The sequence below is a fragment of the Populus euphratica genome, unplaced genomic scaffold, assembly GCF_000495115.2.
Source record: "Populus euphratica unplaced genomic scaffold, PopEup_1.0 scaffold510.1, whole genome shotgun sequence".
NCBI lineage: Eukaryota > Viridiplantae > Streptophyta > Magnoliopsida > Malpighiales > Salicaceae > Populus > Populus euphratica.
This window is the reverse complement of record NW_011500227.1, coordinates 83436-101330: the sequence shown is the minus strand read 5'-3', so window position 1 is coordinate 101330 and position 17895 is coordinate 83436. Positions and strand designations below refer to the sequence as shown.

At 32.6% G+C, this 17895-nt stretch overlaps 3 protein-coding genes and 1 long non-coding RNA gene across 5 annotated transcripts; 2 read left to right on the top strand and 2 right to left on the bottom strand.

The window, feature by feature from the left end:
* Nucleotides 1-4309: 4309 nt before the first annotated feature.
* LOC105112390 (tropinone reductase homolog) lies at nt 4310-6776 on the top strand. The gene is made up of 5 exons (XM_011008086.1): nt 4310-4441; nt 4572-4779; nt 4865-5081; nt 5161-5294; nt 6365-6776. The coding sequence occupies exons 1-5, from the start codon at nt 4353-4355 to the stop codon at nt 6542-6544; spliced, it is 828 nt and encodes a 275-aa protein (XP_011006388.1). The 5' UTR covers nt 4310-4352; the 3' UTR covers nt 6545-6776.
* Nucleotides 6777-8826: 2050 nt separating this feature from the next.
* Nucleotides 8827-14420, bottom strand: LOC105112387 (transcription factor EMB1444-like). Of its 2 annotated transcripts, XM_011008083.1 has the most exons (11): nt 14302-14420; nt 13386-13592; nt 12981-13074; nt 12855-12896; nt 12586-12645; nt 11822-12170; nt 11010-11698; nt 10813-10914; nt 9434-9580; nt 9226-9351; nt 8827-9137 (listed from the first exon to the last, which is right to left on the bottom strand). In XM_011008083.1, the coding sequence occupies exons 1-11, from the start codon at nt 14397-14399 to the stop codon at nt 9048-9050; spliced, it is 2004 nt and encodes a 667-aa protein (XP_011006385.1). In that variant the 5' UTR covers nt 14400-14420; the 3' UTR covers nt 8827-9047. The 2 variants fall into 2 exon arrangements, with proteins under 2 accessions (XP_011006385.1, XP_011006384.1); XM_011008082.1 differs by having other exon boundaries at nt 11010-12170.
* A 48-nt stretch (nt 14421-14468) lies between these two features.
* Nucleotides 14469-15212, bottom strand: LOC105112389 (uncharacterized). Its single transcript, XM_011008085.1, has 2 exons — nt 14914-15212; nt 14469-14785 (listed from the first exon to the last, which is right to left on the bottom strand). The coding sequence occupies exon 2, from the start codon at nt 14591-14593 to the stop codon at nt 14486-14488; it is 108 nt and encodes a 35-aa protein (XP_011006387.1). The 5' UTR covers nt 14594-14785; nt 14914-15212; the 3' UTR covers nt 14469-14485.
* On the top strand, nt 14579-14879 carry LOC105112388 (uncharacterized). Its single transcript, XR_839751.1, has 2 exons — nt 14579-14809; nt 14849-14879. It is a non-coding gene; the product is annotated as an uncharacterized LOC105112388 (long non-coding RNA).
* Nucleotides 15213-17895: the final 2683 nt, after the last annotated feature.

Below are 17895 nucleotides of genomic sequence, written 5' to 3'. Positions count from 1 at the left end.
TCATCAATCAATCCTTTTATTTATGTGATAGGCTTGCATTTAAAATAAATATTTACTATAAATTAAATATATGTTATAATATTAGATATGTCATTATAAAACATGCTTTAGTTAAAGAGTTATTGATACTTCAAGTGCAAAATGATGATATAAAACCTTAATAAAAAAATATATTTTTAAGTACTAATCAGATATCAATTCACTAATAGTTTATAAAATAAATAATTTATCACTAACAACAATTAAAAGAAAGAGTGAAATGACTTGAACGTCATATAGGATATTCTTTGGCCCAACTAATTACCTTTTGCCTTTACATCTAGTCCTATATATTAAACCCATATTTAACCATAGATATTCATGCAATAGGCCCTCAACATATTAGACACAATAAGAATAAAATATAAAAAATAATGCAGCTAATATGAGGTACGATGCTCAAAAGTTATAGTATTTATTTATATTATTATAATCAATCCCGTACTTAAAATTCTCAAAGACTAATTAGGATTTTTAATTATCATAATATTAAATAATAACTTCTTTACATCTCATACATTTTCCAGACCTTTACCTCCTCTCAACTAAAATATAAAAAGAAAGTGATTATTGATATGTCAAGTGCAATAACATGAATTCAGATCAACTTGTAGAGAAATATTTAAAAGTCGAATACCTCCACAACTGGTTCTCTAAAGAAATCCATGTTGTTTTTAAGTTTAACAATGCAAAAATAATTCTCTAAAGAAATCCATGTTGTTTTTAAGTTTAACAATACAAAAATAATTACTTTAAAAGTATTTGACAATTTTGTTGAAATGTTGAAAGCATGAATTTTTCAAATTAGTTGAAAAAATTCAGCGACCCAAAAACCTAAATCAAGAAAAGTTAGAGTTGGTGAATGTAAACACTAATAAGAATAGTTATAGTTTGTACCTTGTTACCATGTCCAAATCCAAAATCATTATCTTAGATCATCATAGTTTTTATCTTTGAATAAAAAAAATACACACACCAATTTAGGTAAGCTTTTAGCATGTTTGCAAACCACTTCTCTATATTATTAAAAACATATAGAAAGTAGTTTATCTTAAATAATTTAAAAATGTATAAGGCGATTTTCTTTCCTGTTATATAATCAGACTTTTATATAGAATCTTTAAACAACTAGTTAAAATTTCTAGTTATTATAAAATTAGATAATAATTTTTATTTTATTTTATTTTTAATCTTTTTACATGTAGTTCATCTCTAATCTAGAGCTAAGCATTTTCGGTCTAGTCCAGTTTTGGACCAAAATAAATAACCAGACCAATTTTATTTTATTTTTAGTTTTGGAACTGAACAGAACCAAAAACTGGTTCAAACCGATTAATTTTGGTTTGGTTTTTTCCCTTCCAAACTGGTTCAAACTAAAATTTTTATACTTTCTTCCATTTTCCAAAAAATCAACTCCAATTTTTGTTTTATTCTCCTTGTCTAAAAGCTAAACCCAGCAAAAAAAAATACACAAAACAAAAGGATTTGACTGCAAAAAAACAAAGAGAAAATCAAAAGTTATTGAAATGTAAAATCATTACAAAGCATGGAGGAGAAGAATATAGATTTAAAAGATGAGAGATAAGAAAAGCATCGATAACATTGATGCAGAAATTGTTGAGAATGCAAAGTTTTTAGATCTTTGGTTTATCTGAAATCCCAAGAAAACCCTTTCATGGTAAGCAAAATGGGTGCGGGGATGTTTAGTGGTAACTGTGTTGGTATTGATTCAAGTAAGCTAATAGTAGGCTTTTTTTATTGTATGATTGCCTCCAATTCATCAATGAAATCTAGGTCCAATCATTCAAATTCTCTCATGGAATATGATAGTCAGGATTATCACTAATTGATTTAAAGCTAGGCAAGGACCAGAGATGCAAAAAAAAAAAAAGTAAAGTAGAAAGTACAAAAGCCAATACACACTCAGACAGGAGAGCCCAACGAGAGGGAATAGGTAAGAATGACAAAGATGCATAGGATAATAGGTTTTTAAAAGAGAGATTTTTGCTATCTAAGGAGAAGAAGATAGATTTGAGAGTGAAAAACAAAGAGCAGGGAGAGGGACAGCTAGGAATGTTGAAATTTAGGGTTAAAAGAAAATATATTATTTATACTTATTCTTGAAGGAGGGGGCGATTATGTGAACTATAATCTGCTAGGGTTAATAGGTAGAAAGTGTTTTTTTATTTCTAAACTGAACCGGCTTGGTTCGATTCGGGTTGTCTGGTTTAAACATTACAAAATTGGAAACCGAACAACCGAATATTTTTCTAAATATTCTAATCAGTTTAATTGGTTTTTGTTTTCGGTTCGGTTATTTTTTTTTTATTTTCTCAATTTAATTAGTCTTTTAATTTTTTTACTCACCCCTAGTATAATCTTAATTAATTATGCTTTGGTACCCTACCACTCCATTATTTCCTGGTTTCTATTTTTTTTTCTGAGTTATTAGCCAGGGTTGTTTATTTAAACAAGAATCACGCCAAATCCTCATAAAAGATTGCATCCTTGAGCAAGCCAATCTGGCAACGAGGAAATAGTAGATTTTGCATTATTTCTAAACTAACCATGTGTAGCACGACCCTGCAAAATATGACGTTAAAATGCTTCCAATAAAAGGGTCAAATTAAAATCAAATAAACAATAATTAAGTGCAATTATTGATAGTGTCAAACGGTGGTTCTTCTGCATCTATATTCCACTAGCTTCATGGCATTAAAAAACTTGTGTGAAGTAGCGAGCCTCTCTCTCTCTCATCTAATTAATTACATGTTGTACTATAAATAACACAAATTAAGAACAATATATGAAGCAAATCAAGCAAGGTGTGAAAATAATCTGGAGTAGAGCTACCGTAGATAATGGTCAATTAATCACTTCCCCTAAATTGATGATCTTTGCTTGATTATGTTCTTAAGGATCTTATTTGCTTGATTATGTTGTGAAGTAGTTGCTCGAAAAGGTTTGCGCAATAATTAGAACAAGATAAGATGCCAAAGCGACCCTGGTGTTCTTCAAGGAGAAATTTTATGGCGCAGTGTCTTTGAACAGTGGAGGTTGAGTCCATTGGTTTAGCGCTAGTCATGACAAATTTTCTTATTACACTATGACTTTTACTTGGACACTTACTTATGTCACATTTTCATAGGTTTTTTATAGTTCCTTCGATTTTTCCCAATTCAGTTATTTAACTTTATTTTCTTACTATTTCATCCTTAATAGTTATGCCGACATGGTTTTTTTATATATTGAGATTGATGATGTATCATAGAATATTCAAACATTAAATTAAAATTCAATATTATGAAATAGAATTATAGTTTGCATCTTTCATCAATTCAAAATCTAAATAAGATTAAAAAAAAAGTATATCCTTATAAATAATATAGCACAAGAACAAATACACATAGGAGATATTAATTTCTTTTCCCTCTCTCTCCCTTCTTCATCCTTTCCCTCCCTCTTCTCTCTTAATCTCATTTTTTCTTAATGTTAATAAAACTTAAGGATACAAATTCATGTTGATAAAACATAAGGAAACAAATCCAATTGGAACTATAGTAAATTGTTTTTATTAAAATACAGAAATTGTATATAAGTTACTTAACAAAAATATAATATAATTTGTTCTTCTCCCTTACTAGATTTACGAGAGGAAAACTAAAACCCCCAATGAATCCATGATTTCACAAAATGTCTATCTTAAGCACAATAAAAAAAAAGAGTAGAGGGCTTGAATTGGGTTTCACAAGTTGGTCCGTGATGTCGTATTCCATTAAACTATCTGCAGGGAGAGACAAAACACAAATTGGAGGACTTGACTTTTACGTCCTAGTAGTCCGAAATAACGCCATTAAAATAAGAAGGCATTATTCTTGCTTGTGTATCTTCACTGCAAAAGAAGACTTCTACTGCCAAAGACTTTAAAATTGAATTAAAAAATTCGAACCATGCTGTGCACGAAGAAATGTCTTCCAAGATTAATGCTGTAAAAGACTGATAGTTAAAGACGGCCCAACCACCATACACAGGAGGACTAATAAAATTGCTGTAAAGAAATCTTGGTTGCTCTATCATGCATGCAATTGATACTGATAAAGATGGCGTGGCGTGCGTAATCGATTGGCATTCACCAATAATTTATGTCGTGTAAATTCTGAAGTTCTTGACTAGGATAGCTTCAAATACAAGAAAGCATTTTTTTTTCCTCAACAAATTAAATTACAAGTAAGCTTGGCAGCTGACAAAGCAGCTTCATTGGCTTATAAAAACGATATTCATCCTACTAGTTTCAGGAAATTGCGAAAATAAGCATGGCAGAAGCAGAGGTCAGCAGCAGAGAAAGCAGATGGTCTCTCAAAGGAATGACTGCTCTTGTCACTGGCGGAACACGAGGCATAGGGTTGATGATGCTAGCTTTTTCTTTTTCCTTACTTTTCTTCAAATTTTCTTCTTACCACGCGCGTACACCAACGCTTTACTAAACAGAGACTTGAATGTTCTTCTTCTTCTGTTGTCCGTGAGTTGTACAGGTTTGCAATAGTAGAAGAACTAGCAGGGTTTGGAGCTGCAGTCCACACTTGTTCTCGTAACGAGACAAAGCTTGATGAATGCATAAGAGAATGGGAAAGCAAAGGTTTCAGGGTGACTGGATCAGTATGTGATGTCTCATGCCGAACCCAAAGAGAGAAACTAATAGAGAAAGTCTCATCTACCTTTCAAGGAAAACTTAATATCCTTGTATGTTCTTCTCCCCACCAATTTGAGGCTGCTCTAATTTGATTTTGATATTTAAAATTAACAAATCTTCATAAATATTGCTTAGGTGAACAACGCTGCAGCAGTTGTAAGCAAGAATAGCACAAAAGTCACTGCAGAGGATATGGCAAATACTTTGGGTACAAATGTTGAGGCTTCTTATCACCTTTGTCAGCTTGCACACCCTCTTTTAAAAGCATCAGGAAATGGAAGCATTGTGTTTATTTCCTCTGTTGCCGCTGTTGTAGCCTTACCTACACTTTCCTTCTATGGAGCGTCTAAAGGTGAGGATCTCTATGTATCTGCTGCAGTTCTCATGACAATTTTTTTTTTTTTCCTCAGAAGGTTGTAGTTTAATTCCAGGAGCACTTAATCAGTTGACCAAGAGCTTAGCGTGTGAGTGGGCACAAGACAAAATCCGAGCTAATGCGGTGTCACCATGGATCATCAAAACTCCTCTTTTGGATGCTAGTCTTGCTAAAAGTGCAAGTGAACAGGTAATTAGTTTGTGTTCTGCATAGAATTTTTTGTGTTGCTTGTACTGCAAATTTAGTTCAAGAATTAAACCTCTCAACATGCTTGGATTTTTACTCAAACTTGTACAATTTATGCTTTTGGCTGCACAATTTTCTTAATGAAAATTTCCTGTCTGCATATAAAATTATTTGAATTTGTATAAACTGATCGAAATTTTTTATCCATTTAAGTTATTTGAGAATATGTTCCCAACTAGAAGAGTTGGGAATTGACCTCCTGTAACTTTGATCCATTTGAAACTGTATTCTTCTATTAGATTTTGGAGGATTCCATCCATTTATTAACGGATTTTCGCAGGTCAAATTCATGAATTTGATTTTTGAACAGAAAAATATTTAAAATCACTAAGAATTATTCATGAAAAATAATAACTAAGCTTTTTTGATTTTTGAACAGAAAAATATTTAAAAGCACTAAGAATTATTCATGAAAAATTATAACTAAGCTTTTTTTTCATAAAAACTGTAAAACTCCAAAAAACAATTAATGAATATTTTATTTTTAAGGAACAATTATAACATAAGGACCCAATCTCTTTTTAAGTTTTTATGGGATTTTCTTTTTTACATGGATATTTTGTGTCACTTTTTAAATTAATTTTTTTCAATTTTTATGGAAAAAATCTTGTTATTTTTATTTTTCATGGATATTTTTCTATCACTTTTTATACATACACTTTCAATTTATTTTATGCCCAAATTTCAAATTCGTTTAAAGGTTAAAAAAAGTCAAAAGATCAACTCGTGAGTTCCACGGACAAAAATCCATTATTTAATGGACATAACCCTATAAAATCTAATAGAAAAATCTAATTTTAAATGGACCAAAATCACACGAAGACAATTTCAACTTTTTAATTGAAGAACCAATTCTCAAACACTTGAAATTCAAAAAAGCTTGGATCCATTTATTAGTCTTTCAAATTCAAGTACTGTTATGTGATCCCATAACATCAGTTTTCTTTTTTCTTTTTTTCTTTTTTTTTTTTTTTTTTTTTTTTTTTTTTTTTTTTTTGTGTTTCCTATGGCAGCGAGCTGGTATGAGTCGGATTGTCTCTCAAACTCCCATCAACCGCTTAGGGGAGCCTACCGAGATATCATCTCTAGTGGCATTTCTGTGCCTCCCTACTGCCTCGTATATCACAGGGCAGATTATTTCTGTTGACGGTGGATATACTGCCAATGGTGGATATACTGCTAATGGTTTTTGACCATCTTCTGGATAACAGAGGACAGTCTTTTACGTTGTTGGTGTTGTTTTTGTGAAAAAAAACTGTTTTATGTTGTTGGTCTTGGAGGTGTTGTTCTTAAAAAAAAAATACTGTTTTATGTTGTTCAATAACTTGTTTAATACAAGAACTAGCCAATGACTCGCACTAAGCTGGGTGCTGGATTTCAAATTATTTTTCAGTGTAAGAGAAGAATATGTTGGTATTGTGAATGTATTTCTTTTATCATAAATAAATTTAATTGAGAATTGAAAAATTAATAAATATGTTTAATGAAATATAATGAAAATTGAAGGAACTAATAAACTATAAAAGAGTTGTTAATATTAAATAAAGACTAAAGTGAAAAATTAAAATATAGATACATATGATGATATTTGATATTGTGATGTGGGGGTGCTCTTTGAATTTTTATTTTATAAGTAATGAAAATCAATATAAAAAAATCTAATTATTTGAAATAATTCCAAAAAGAATTATTTGAAATAATTTAATCAAATCTTTTTTTCTTTAATCAAATTCTATATTTGAAATATAGATACATATGATGATATTCTTTAATCAAATCTTGATTTTCTTATTGATGGGGTTTTTTATAAAATATCTTTTAATCAGAAGTTCTATTTAAAAAAAATTATCATGATATTGATAACAAGTTTTAATAAAACAAAATAATAAATGATGAATTGATAATTTTGATGTGAACATATTAAAAGGATATAAAAAATTAATATTAAAAAATTACAATAAAAATTCTAAAAGTAGGTATCTCTTAGGCATTTTAAAAAGTATACATATTAGCTCGATATATACATATTAAGAAATTAATTGTTAATATTACCATAAAAGACATTAATACTATTTAAAAATAGTGACATAATTCAATAATTATTTAACCGAAATCCAAACTCCCACGTCTAGTTGCTTATTTTTTTCTTAAAGGATGGACCCAATTGTTTGTTTGTTGTTTTTTTTCAAACTTGACAAATGATTTGTTGCCCACCCGGGTAAGTGATGCATAATTTGTCGGTATTTTTCTTTGATAAGTATTAGAGGAGGTTACAGTGACTGGAAAAATCATGTTCTATGTTCTTAGACTCTAAAAACCTAGAATTTAGTGATTTATTAACCCCAAAAAACATGAAAATAGAATTACATGAACCACAATAACTCCATTTCTAACAATAAAACATATTTTAATCGCTTTAAAAATATAAAATCAAATTAAATAAAATAAAATTAATTTTTAATTTATTTATTTTTAGTATCATTAAAGGTAAATATCATCTCCATTAATTCCACTGTCAAGTATGAATTTTCAAATACCAAAATCAAAGTTATTTGTAGTTAAAATTCAATCATTTAAAGCTTTCTCTCTTCTTTTTTTTTTTTTTAATAACTTTCTCTTTCCCTTTTAAGTTTCAAAAATTGAAATGCAAAAGAAATGAATTTGAGACCCAAATGAACATTTTAAAACATAAGGGACTAAACTTAAAAAATTAAAACTGAAGGACTAAACTGTATATTTATATGCCTTGTGATAGTAAACATGGAAAAATGCTATTTTTTGACCAATATCAATTTTTATCCTTGTAAAATAGAAAAAAAATTAGAAAAATGATAAAAAGAATAGCAATTAAAAAAATGAAAATCAAAATTAGATAAAAAAAATAACTGAAATAAAATGTTGAAATAAAACATTAAAGAACAAAATTAAAAAAAAATAAACAAATAAAAAACAGGGCGGGCAGGGGCCACTTGTTTTTACGCTCTGAAGCACGTGCTGACTCTCTCCCCTCTCTCTCTCTCTCTCTCTCTCTCGATCTCGGTGATTTTCGAAGTGGATGGCCTAGTATTTTCCTTGGGATGGAACAAGTATGGCCAGGTACTACTGTTCTGTGTTTCGTGATAGAAATTGTGGTGCTATATGCATACCTTTAGCTAGCATCGTAGAAATTTGTTATATTGGTTGCATACAGCTTGGCGTGGACGATTCAATGGTCGTAGCATTCCTTCTCAAGTTCCCATCGGAGGTTGTCGACCAAAAAGTGTTGCATTTGGCTGGTGGCTCACATTATTGCTAGCTGAAACACCCCTGAAATCCTAGGTTTGTCGAAACAAGGGAAAAGTTGGCAGTTTTTGCTAGGTTCCTTTGCCTGGATTTTCCCTTTATTGTAACTTTCCTTTTCTAAGCAAGTTTGCTTGGAATACATGTGACATTTTACGTTTCATGTACAATTTACATAACATGCGAGCATGCTTCCACGTTCCCCTTTCTCAGAATTAATTCAGATCTAACGAAGCATTACATTTGCAAGAACAAGCTCTCTTCATTTGTACACAAACCATCACTCCTTGTAATAATACAACAGCAGTTCGAATTACGTATTTTAAAATACGAAGGACATTTAGTTTGATGAGAAACACAACAGTCCCTCATATCCAGGTTTTCTAATAAAATCTCATCTAACGGGCCGAGGATGCATCAAATCTTGCCAGATATAGAACTCCTTTTCCTCTGCAAAAGCTGCATCAGCGGCCAGAATATGTCCAGTCTATGGAAACCTTTGCAAGCCTGAGTACATTTGCAGATGTTTAAATAATGTTGGCAATTGTTACAAATGCACATGATGTCAGGAATGATTCTATTAGAATCCAATTACCTCAACAATGAAATGTGCCCATGTGTTACTTAATCGACTTTCCATCACGCCCTTCAGGATGGTCAAATCTAGACTGCGGATCACCTGGGCTATCTCCAAGAAAACGCCACGATCATTGCAAAGCATCTGCAGCAGATGATAGTTAGCAAATCCTTGTAAAGCATACAAAAGTTCCGTTGTTAAGAAAATTTAAAATTGCAGGACCTACCTCTATGAGGAGGTGTCCTGGGTATGCAAGGTCTTCCACAACAATAGGACATATCTGTAGATCATTTCCAAATTCAAAGGCCCAGCTTTTCCCACTTTGGATATTCACATTGGTTTCAGACGATCTGCAGTTCTTGCGATCAGCAACCTGTACGCATGCCAGTTGAATCATAGTGAATTTCAGTTACACAATACAGAGTTAACCTAATCACTGGAGTGAGTTCTCTTTTTTATTAATAGCTGTTTTGCCCTGTTAGCATAATCTGTTGCGTTTGATATTAATTTTCATTTTTATTTTTTTTCCAACCGAGTTTGGACCCAAACTAACTGCTTCCTCATCATGCACTATCATCAGACTTCACTGGCCTTTATTATTTTGCACAAACTATAGTGAAATACTCATCCTGGTCCAACAAGACCTGACCTAGTCAAACAAGGATCAGGTCCCTGGGATGCATCATATTGTCAATAGATTTCAATGGATGCTCGTAGCTGACATTCTAGGAATGGGTTAATTTAGTTTTATCTATTGAATACCTAAAAAGAAATTGTTCATTGCCTGCTCGTGACCTGACTCGATTATAATACACAGCTGTTAGGTGCATAAATGGGTGTTTGAGGCTTTCTCCACCTCTAATCAGAGCCATTTGTTCATTTGAACTTCAAACTTCTACCAAATTTGAACGACCATGCCCTAGATCAGTATCAATTTTTCCACATCCAGGAAATCTCTCTCCTGGTCTCTGAACAACTTTTCTCAAGTAGTTTTGAGTATGTAGCCAATGCTGTCCATAAAATAAAAGAACACCATTAATAATATTTCATCTACACTGACTATGACTAGACCAATTTGGATGAAGTGTAAGATCTATTGCTCTGCGATTTTCCTTTTCCCTATTTTCTTGGATAAGAAAATTTAAATCATTCTCATTACAATGTCGACCAACTAAGCTTGCAGCAGTAGGATGCTATCTTATGAATGTACCAAGTTTTTTCTTTTCTTTTAGTTTGACTGCCAAGGGTATCCTTAAGCCAGCTTGCATATCAACCAATACTAAATCATCTTCCTAGGTAATTTTAAACACTTCCCACGTCTATCTGGTGCTTCTAGGTGAATAAATTCCTCAAATGCTAGCTCCAAGAATTGAAATCAGAAAGTCAAAGGATGGAACAAAACTCCTTGACCACCAATTATTCTCAAGTTGATTACAGCTTAATAACACATCTAATGGTTTTCTCCACACAATAAAAAAAAAAAGAGACACAATAGCACATTTAATGGTACTAATTGATGCAAGTAATTTAACTGGCAAAATCAATGCATCGCCAAGAGACTGATCGACATGAAGCATCTATGAGACCTGAAGTGACTTCACATACCTCTTGATGCACCCACTGCCTCAATTTCTCAGCCTGGTCAGTCACACTTCTTAAATACTGCATGTGCTTTATGGTTTGATCCAAGAGGCCATCAATGCTACACTGCATTTACCACACACCACCAAGCAAACTTATATACAGAATATGAAAAACATGGGAGATAACTCTGAAGTACACAGAAACCCAAGAAACCTCACCTTCGAACCATTTGGGACAAGCTCCCTCAGCTCCTTTACCCGGTCCTGGATCAGCTGCCTATCCCTTGGCCTTGGCTTTTGGTTTTCACCAGGTCTGGCCCTTCTTCTGGCTACGTTTGACATCTTCTGGCCTTTCCAAGGGTGCTTGTAACTTTGATCCTTTCCCTGTTGTTCCTGGTCAAAAATTGTACTCATCATGCTATCTAAAGCAACTGTAATATCAGTTTTTCCACTTCCAGAAATACAAACAGATGCTAGATGGCTCCATGGTGCCAAATCATCCCCCACCAACGTTCTTGTTTGAAATTGGTTTTGAGAAGTAGCAAGAAGGTGTCCTGACAACCTTTCAGATGACTTCAAACTATGGGATCTGTTAGAAGACGCATTATCTGAACTGCTATATGAATTGCCAGCCACTGGTTCCAGCAGAAACTCGACCTCACCTTCTGTAGCAAACAAAGAAGGCTCAATTCTTGCACTGCGATCTTCGCTGAAGATGAAATTTGAGCTCTTGCAACTGTCCTCCACCAATAAAGATGGTTCCCATGTTTTTTCGTTGGTCTGGCTCAAAAAAGGTGGTCCAAGTACTTTATGCAACTCACTGCCTTTGGGAAAGCTAAGAAAACTCTGTCTATTTATATGATACACCTCATTAGCATCCATGCCTCCAGATGACTGCTCTACCATATCTGCAGCAGGATAAGTATTCATCATCCCATCCAAGGGTTCTCCAAACCATCCCACATTGTACTCATTACAGTCAGAATATGCTTGCAATTCATCCATCAGATAAGAGAGTTCAAATATCTTACTCTCAACCATCCCTGGTTGGCTGGCGCTTAGATATTCACTTGGAGGGGACACATCAGCAAAGATAGGTGATGGAGTATTATTTTTGCTTTCACATTTGAAATCTTCTGGTTGCTCATCTTTATGTAGCTTGACACTATTGACAGGTATTGAATAATTTGAATCTTCACTTTTCACTTGGCTAATGGAAATAGCTGAAGTTGCATTTAATTGCTCAACAGGACAAGAGATTAGTGTAGACTGAGCTTTAAACTCCCTCTTTAAAGTGAGAGGAACTGCATGTTCTCTAGTACTGTGAAGATCATTGAATCTACCTTTAATATAGGCAACTATTTGAATATCTTCAGCAACCTGATAACAGGAGAGGAAAATAAATCCTCACAGGAGATGAAACAAAGCAAGGCAGAGGCATGCTTTGAACACACACAAGCTCGCAGATACCCACTATCATGCATGCATACATGTATACATGCACATGGGACACTGATGACCTCATTCTGACATCCAGGATCCGGCATCCATTATTTTTTATGGGGAGAAAAATGATATCATAAGCATATTAATAAATTACACAATTAAATCCCTTTGAATAACTTGACAAGTTATCCACAACTGTAGAAACTGCCTAACAATAATTACCATGTCCATTTCTAGTGCATAATGATGACAGGTAAAAATAACTTTTCACACCTTTATAGCAACCAAATTCAAATAGTAAACTGCCTCAACAGAATATGAGTGCAATAAAGAAAAAAAAAACACATACCTCGTCAAATGATCCAAGCTGCACAACTCCATGTGGAAGTACAGGCACCAGCAAGATAGTCTGCACATGAATCACATATTCACTACTGACATTATCCATTTGTAGGAGGACTATGATAAATTTAAATGTTCACAACCACCTTCCAGCATGCATAAGCAGTGCCAAAATCTCTCTCTCTCTCTCTCTCTAACACGCGCACACATGAATATGGAGGAATCAACAAACTGAAGATGATGATCTATTGTTAATAGAATTTAGAATTAAATTACCTTGATACCGGATGCAAACTGAAGCAGCCATTCTTCTGGAAACTGCCAGTGGAAAGAATTCCATTTTTTAGGTTCTGTTATTTTCTGAATATAAACCAATTTGGTTATTTTGATTATCTATCTCACCTCAGGAACTAAATTCTTGCTCATTTCACTAGAAAAAATACTGTTGAACGAAAGCCAGAAATGGTCCCCTGTATATGCCACTTCACCAACGACCCTGAAAAATTTTGGGATCCAAAATCAATTATGCCCTTTCAGACTTTTCAATGACATGCATTAGATAAATCCTCGTTTTTTAAGTCGCAAATTATCTTTTAAGTAAATATATGAGATTGGAAGAAGTAAACAACAGACAAATTATACAGCCCTCTAATTTTAGATTCGTGAAGTACATAATTGCAAAGGATCTTATCGAACGAGTTTAGAAAAACAGAGAGGGAAAAAAAACAGAAGCACTCGAACGAGTTTAGAAAAACAGAGAGGGAAGCATGTTATATTGAATTATATGAGTCAAGCATGGGATTATACCCCTCTCCTAAGGGATACTGAAGATGCAACATATCAGCCACGACAAGTTCGAGTTGATGTCCCCCAAAGTTAGCATTAGACGCACTCGCATCGCGGAGGGAAGAAACTAGATCATTCCCACCATTGCAGTAAACATCTGAGGATATAGTTTGCAAAGGTTCTCGTGGTTTTGGGCAATCAAAATACCCCTCTTCCCAAGTCAAAATCCTGACACAGAAATGAAGATAATTAACTTCAAGTAATCAGTTGTTATGTTTGAAATGATACTAGACTATATACATAGGCAGACATAGAATCAAAATGCGTGTCTATTCCAGTAAAATTTATTATGGCAAGATTGTGGAGCAATTAATAACCAGGGATTTTACAGCGGAATCACGTTTCCTTAAGAAATTTCTCATGAATACACCATGTAGAAGGCCTGCCTAAAACCTGACTAAGGAGGGACTTAGTCTCCTTGAACCAAAGTTGGCCCGAAGATATCCTGACTGTGGAAACCAAAAGAAAACCTTCCAAAAGATCAACCCAAATATGATGGGACAGCTCTCAGAAATGTTCTGATTAGCAGGCATGAATTAAAACATCGTAGCCATATATGAATCCACTAACCAACTGCAGAGCTATTAGAAAATACTCAATGGTAATTCATTCTAGTTCAGACATTTCATTCTGCATATGTCAACAAAGTCCTTCCAACCAGTCACATAATTGAAATCCATCAAAACATCAAATTAATGTTAACTGTTTCCAATATATTAAAAGAGAAACAAGAAGATATCTACAGATTTATCTTACAGTTTTACAACAAATTACAACCCATAAATTCTAGAACAGAAAAAACAGCCATAGAATTAAAACAACATATAGTCAAATAAAACATCTGATGAAGAAAATGGGTTTGGCAACAAGAACTTACATTGGGCTCCCATGTCCCATCTTCCAAAGAACAGCATATTTCCAGTCTGAATTATTGCAAAGACTCTCCAACAGCTGTCTCAGATCAGTAGTTCCCATCTGTTGACTTTTCGACAAAAACACAAATCTTTACTACATACAAAAATTTCTAGCCAAATAATTATTTCTATCCCTATAACCCTTCACTAACTGCCCCGATAAGACCCTCGTCCGGCTTGTTTTATCCTCAAACCTGCTCTTCGTTTTATTGGTGGCCCTGTCGAATTAAGTAGTAAAAATCTCATTTCTAACATTAAACCTTAACCCCCTTTCTCCCTACCTAGCTCCCAATTACAAACTCTTTCTTACGCAATTTGTTATAATCACAGCGCTCAAACAACACAAAATAAAGAGATGGGCTTGATTTCAACAGTTCTTCTGTTCCAGTATTCCATGAAATTTACTGCAATCAAACGAAAGCAACACTCTCTGATTCTTCTAATTGCCTAAAATTGAAGGAATGGAAGAAAGCAACACTCTCTGATTCTTCTAATTGTCTAAAATTGAAGCAGGGCTGAAGCAAGATCCACTACCCAAAAACAATAAAACAACGAAAGATCAACTGATTAGTTACCAGATATTTGCTTATATATAAGGGGAGGAGAAGAAAACAGAATTGGAGAATCAGAGAGAAGAGTTAGAGAGGTTCAAATTCGGTGGATTCCATAATGGTGTTGGGTGGAGACGGAGAGGGAGAGGGGAGGGCAAAATGCTTTTTTTATGTAATGCTTTTCCACTCGAAACAAAAGCAATGAATGAAGTGTGTTGCCCCCATTAAAGCTGACTTTAAATAGAGTGTTTTACTACTTACGACCTCCGCCACCGGTAACTGGTTACATCGTCACTTTTGTTTGTGTCCCCCTCCCCCCTCTGCTTTTCTACATTAAATTTATCCACGATGTCGGAACTCATTTACTTTGGATACGTGGGAATTCCACGCCCACCGCTAGGATGGATGGATTCTTTGCAGACAAAATGCGATAATAATAATATTTTTTAATTTCTTTCTCGCTTGCTCTGTTTTTTCCCTTTTATACTATTTCTAAAAAAAATATGTAGAATAGGTAAAAAAGTTAAAACATAAAAATATAAAATCAAAAGAATTTATTTATTTATTTATTAGGAACTAATTTATAATTAACCCTAATAATAATAATAAAAATAATAAGGAGGAGGAGGATTAGGGATTGTAACCGTAGAGCAACCAATTCATCAATAAAATAGTTTGGTTGGATCTAGTTTGAACTTTCCAAAATTCAAATATTGTTATGTTGCAATTTTTTTGTCATATCATTATGTATATCTGATGTTAACTCGTAAACTATGAAACAGCAACATGCTTCAAAATTTATTATGTATTCATATTGTAAGTGAAATCATAATTAAAAAAATTATAATTAAATTAAAAGTTCTAACCTAAATCTAAATGGAAAAAAAAAAACCTCAAAAACTACAAACACTAAGCTTATAACCTTATTTGAGCTTAAAAACAAAACAAAACAATTGATAGGCTAGCAATCCTATTTATGTTTTTAGAACAATGCAATAAAATTTCAATTTAATTTAATGATTGGATAAGAAATTATACTTGTTTTATTAGATTGGACAATGTACTTTTTTGAAAATTTTCAAAATCTAGAAAATATTAAAAATTTATAAAAATAATAAAATAAAAATATTTATTCTAAAAATAATGAAAAGATGATCAAATATGTTGTAACTCAATTTTGACCCATTGACTTTTTAATTTAATTTTACAGGGTTTAAAATATAAAATTAAAAGATCATAAATATATTTTGATGAAAAGTATTATTTGTCAACTTGCATGAAAACTAGAAAGTACAATGTATCAGGGTTTAAAATATAAAATTAAAAGATCATAAATATATTTTGATGAAAAGTATTATTTGTCAACTTGCATGAAAACTAGAAAGTACAATGTATTTTTGTCATTCTATCATTATCTTCAAGATAATCCTTGTCTTCAAGATAATAATAATAGTTATATACTTTCAAATATGATTCTTAATCAAATTCAAACTTCAAAAAAGAGAATGAGTTTGATTGAAACTTTATTCCTCACATGTGAAAGGATTTTGACACTATAAATATCGACTTTAGTATATACAAAAAGGAGAAAGAAAACAAATATGGAAGGAATAATATCAGTTTTCCCAACAATGATCGTCTGCATCAATCTTCGCTCACGAAGTTTGCAACGGTAGTCCAACAACAGGTAAGTCATTTCATCCCCTCCTTTTTTACTTTTAATGACCATTTTTCCTATAGCAAGGGTGTGCGAGTAGCTCGCACACGCTTACAAAGAAAAATATATTAGTCGAGTTACTAGTCTAAACTAGTAACCAGCCCGGTTTGGCTAGACCATGCAGGGCTAGATCTAGCCTAAAAAGAAGAAAAAAAAATGGGTCAGGTTTGGGCTCTAGGCTTAACCTGCCTAAATTATGTTTATTAAGGGTATGCTTGACAAAACACACCCTTAAACCTTGACCATAATTTTTATTTTTATTCTAATTTGATATTTGACCAAATAAATTCCTTTTCGATAACAAAAAATCCCAAAAATATTTGGGGGCCTTCATTTATTTATTTGTGGGCCCCTCACACTTTGTTTTATTTTTTTCTGTGTTTATATTTTTTTTTGTAAAAGTACTCAATCTATGGACTATTATTGTTAAATGCAAATATATCGTACAATATTTTTTTTACTTTCATCTAAAAAGAAAAAATAATAATAAAAGATAAATAAGAAAAAAATGACATAGAAAATTTCTTCTTTAAATTTATTTTTAGCGAAAATATTTACTAACGTCAAAGTCAAAAGTATTGTATTTTTTGGATTTGTGCGATATTTACCAACGTCATAGTTAAAAATATTCATGGAATTGTTCACTGATGCCAGAGTTAGGAACATGAAAGGAAGAATAAAACAGGGAAAAAGGATAATAAATTCTTAACAATTTTAGACAAAATCAGCATTACAGCTTGCTTTAGCTAAGATGTTTAAGGGGTGATAGCATATTCCTTTTTGTGTAACCAGTCACGTGTTATAGAATCTCTATTGACCAATTAGGGTTCCTGATGACCGTAATACTAGGTGTCAACTCCTTAAACAAGACATTTCCCCTAGAAGAACAAGATGTTAGATATCTGTTCTTTTTCCATATTGAGATTAAATTTTAATTGGTCATAGCAATATCCAAGTGTCATAAAATGAAGACTCCACTGGGGACCCTAAGACTAAGCTTTGTTATTTGTCTTTTTATTGCTAAAAAATATTTTTCATATGATTTTCTTTATTGTTACTATGTTTTCTTTATCAAGTTTTATTTTTATTTTTTATTTTTTTGCACTTTTTACTATTTTAGCATGTATAGTTATTCATATTTATTGACACGACTAAAAGATTGATGTCTTCTCCCAAGTGCAGGAGTGTCGAAGTAAAAAATAACCCGGCAAGACCGGGGTCGAACCACAGGGAGGTTAATTATACAAATTATAAACAACAATTATAAAACAACAATAACAACAACAGTA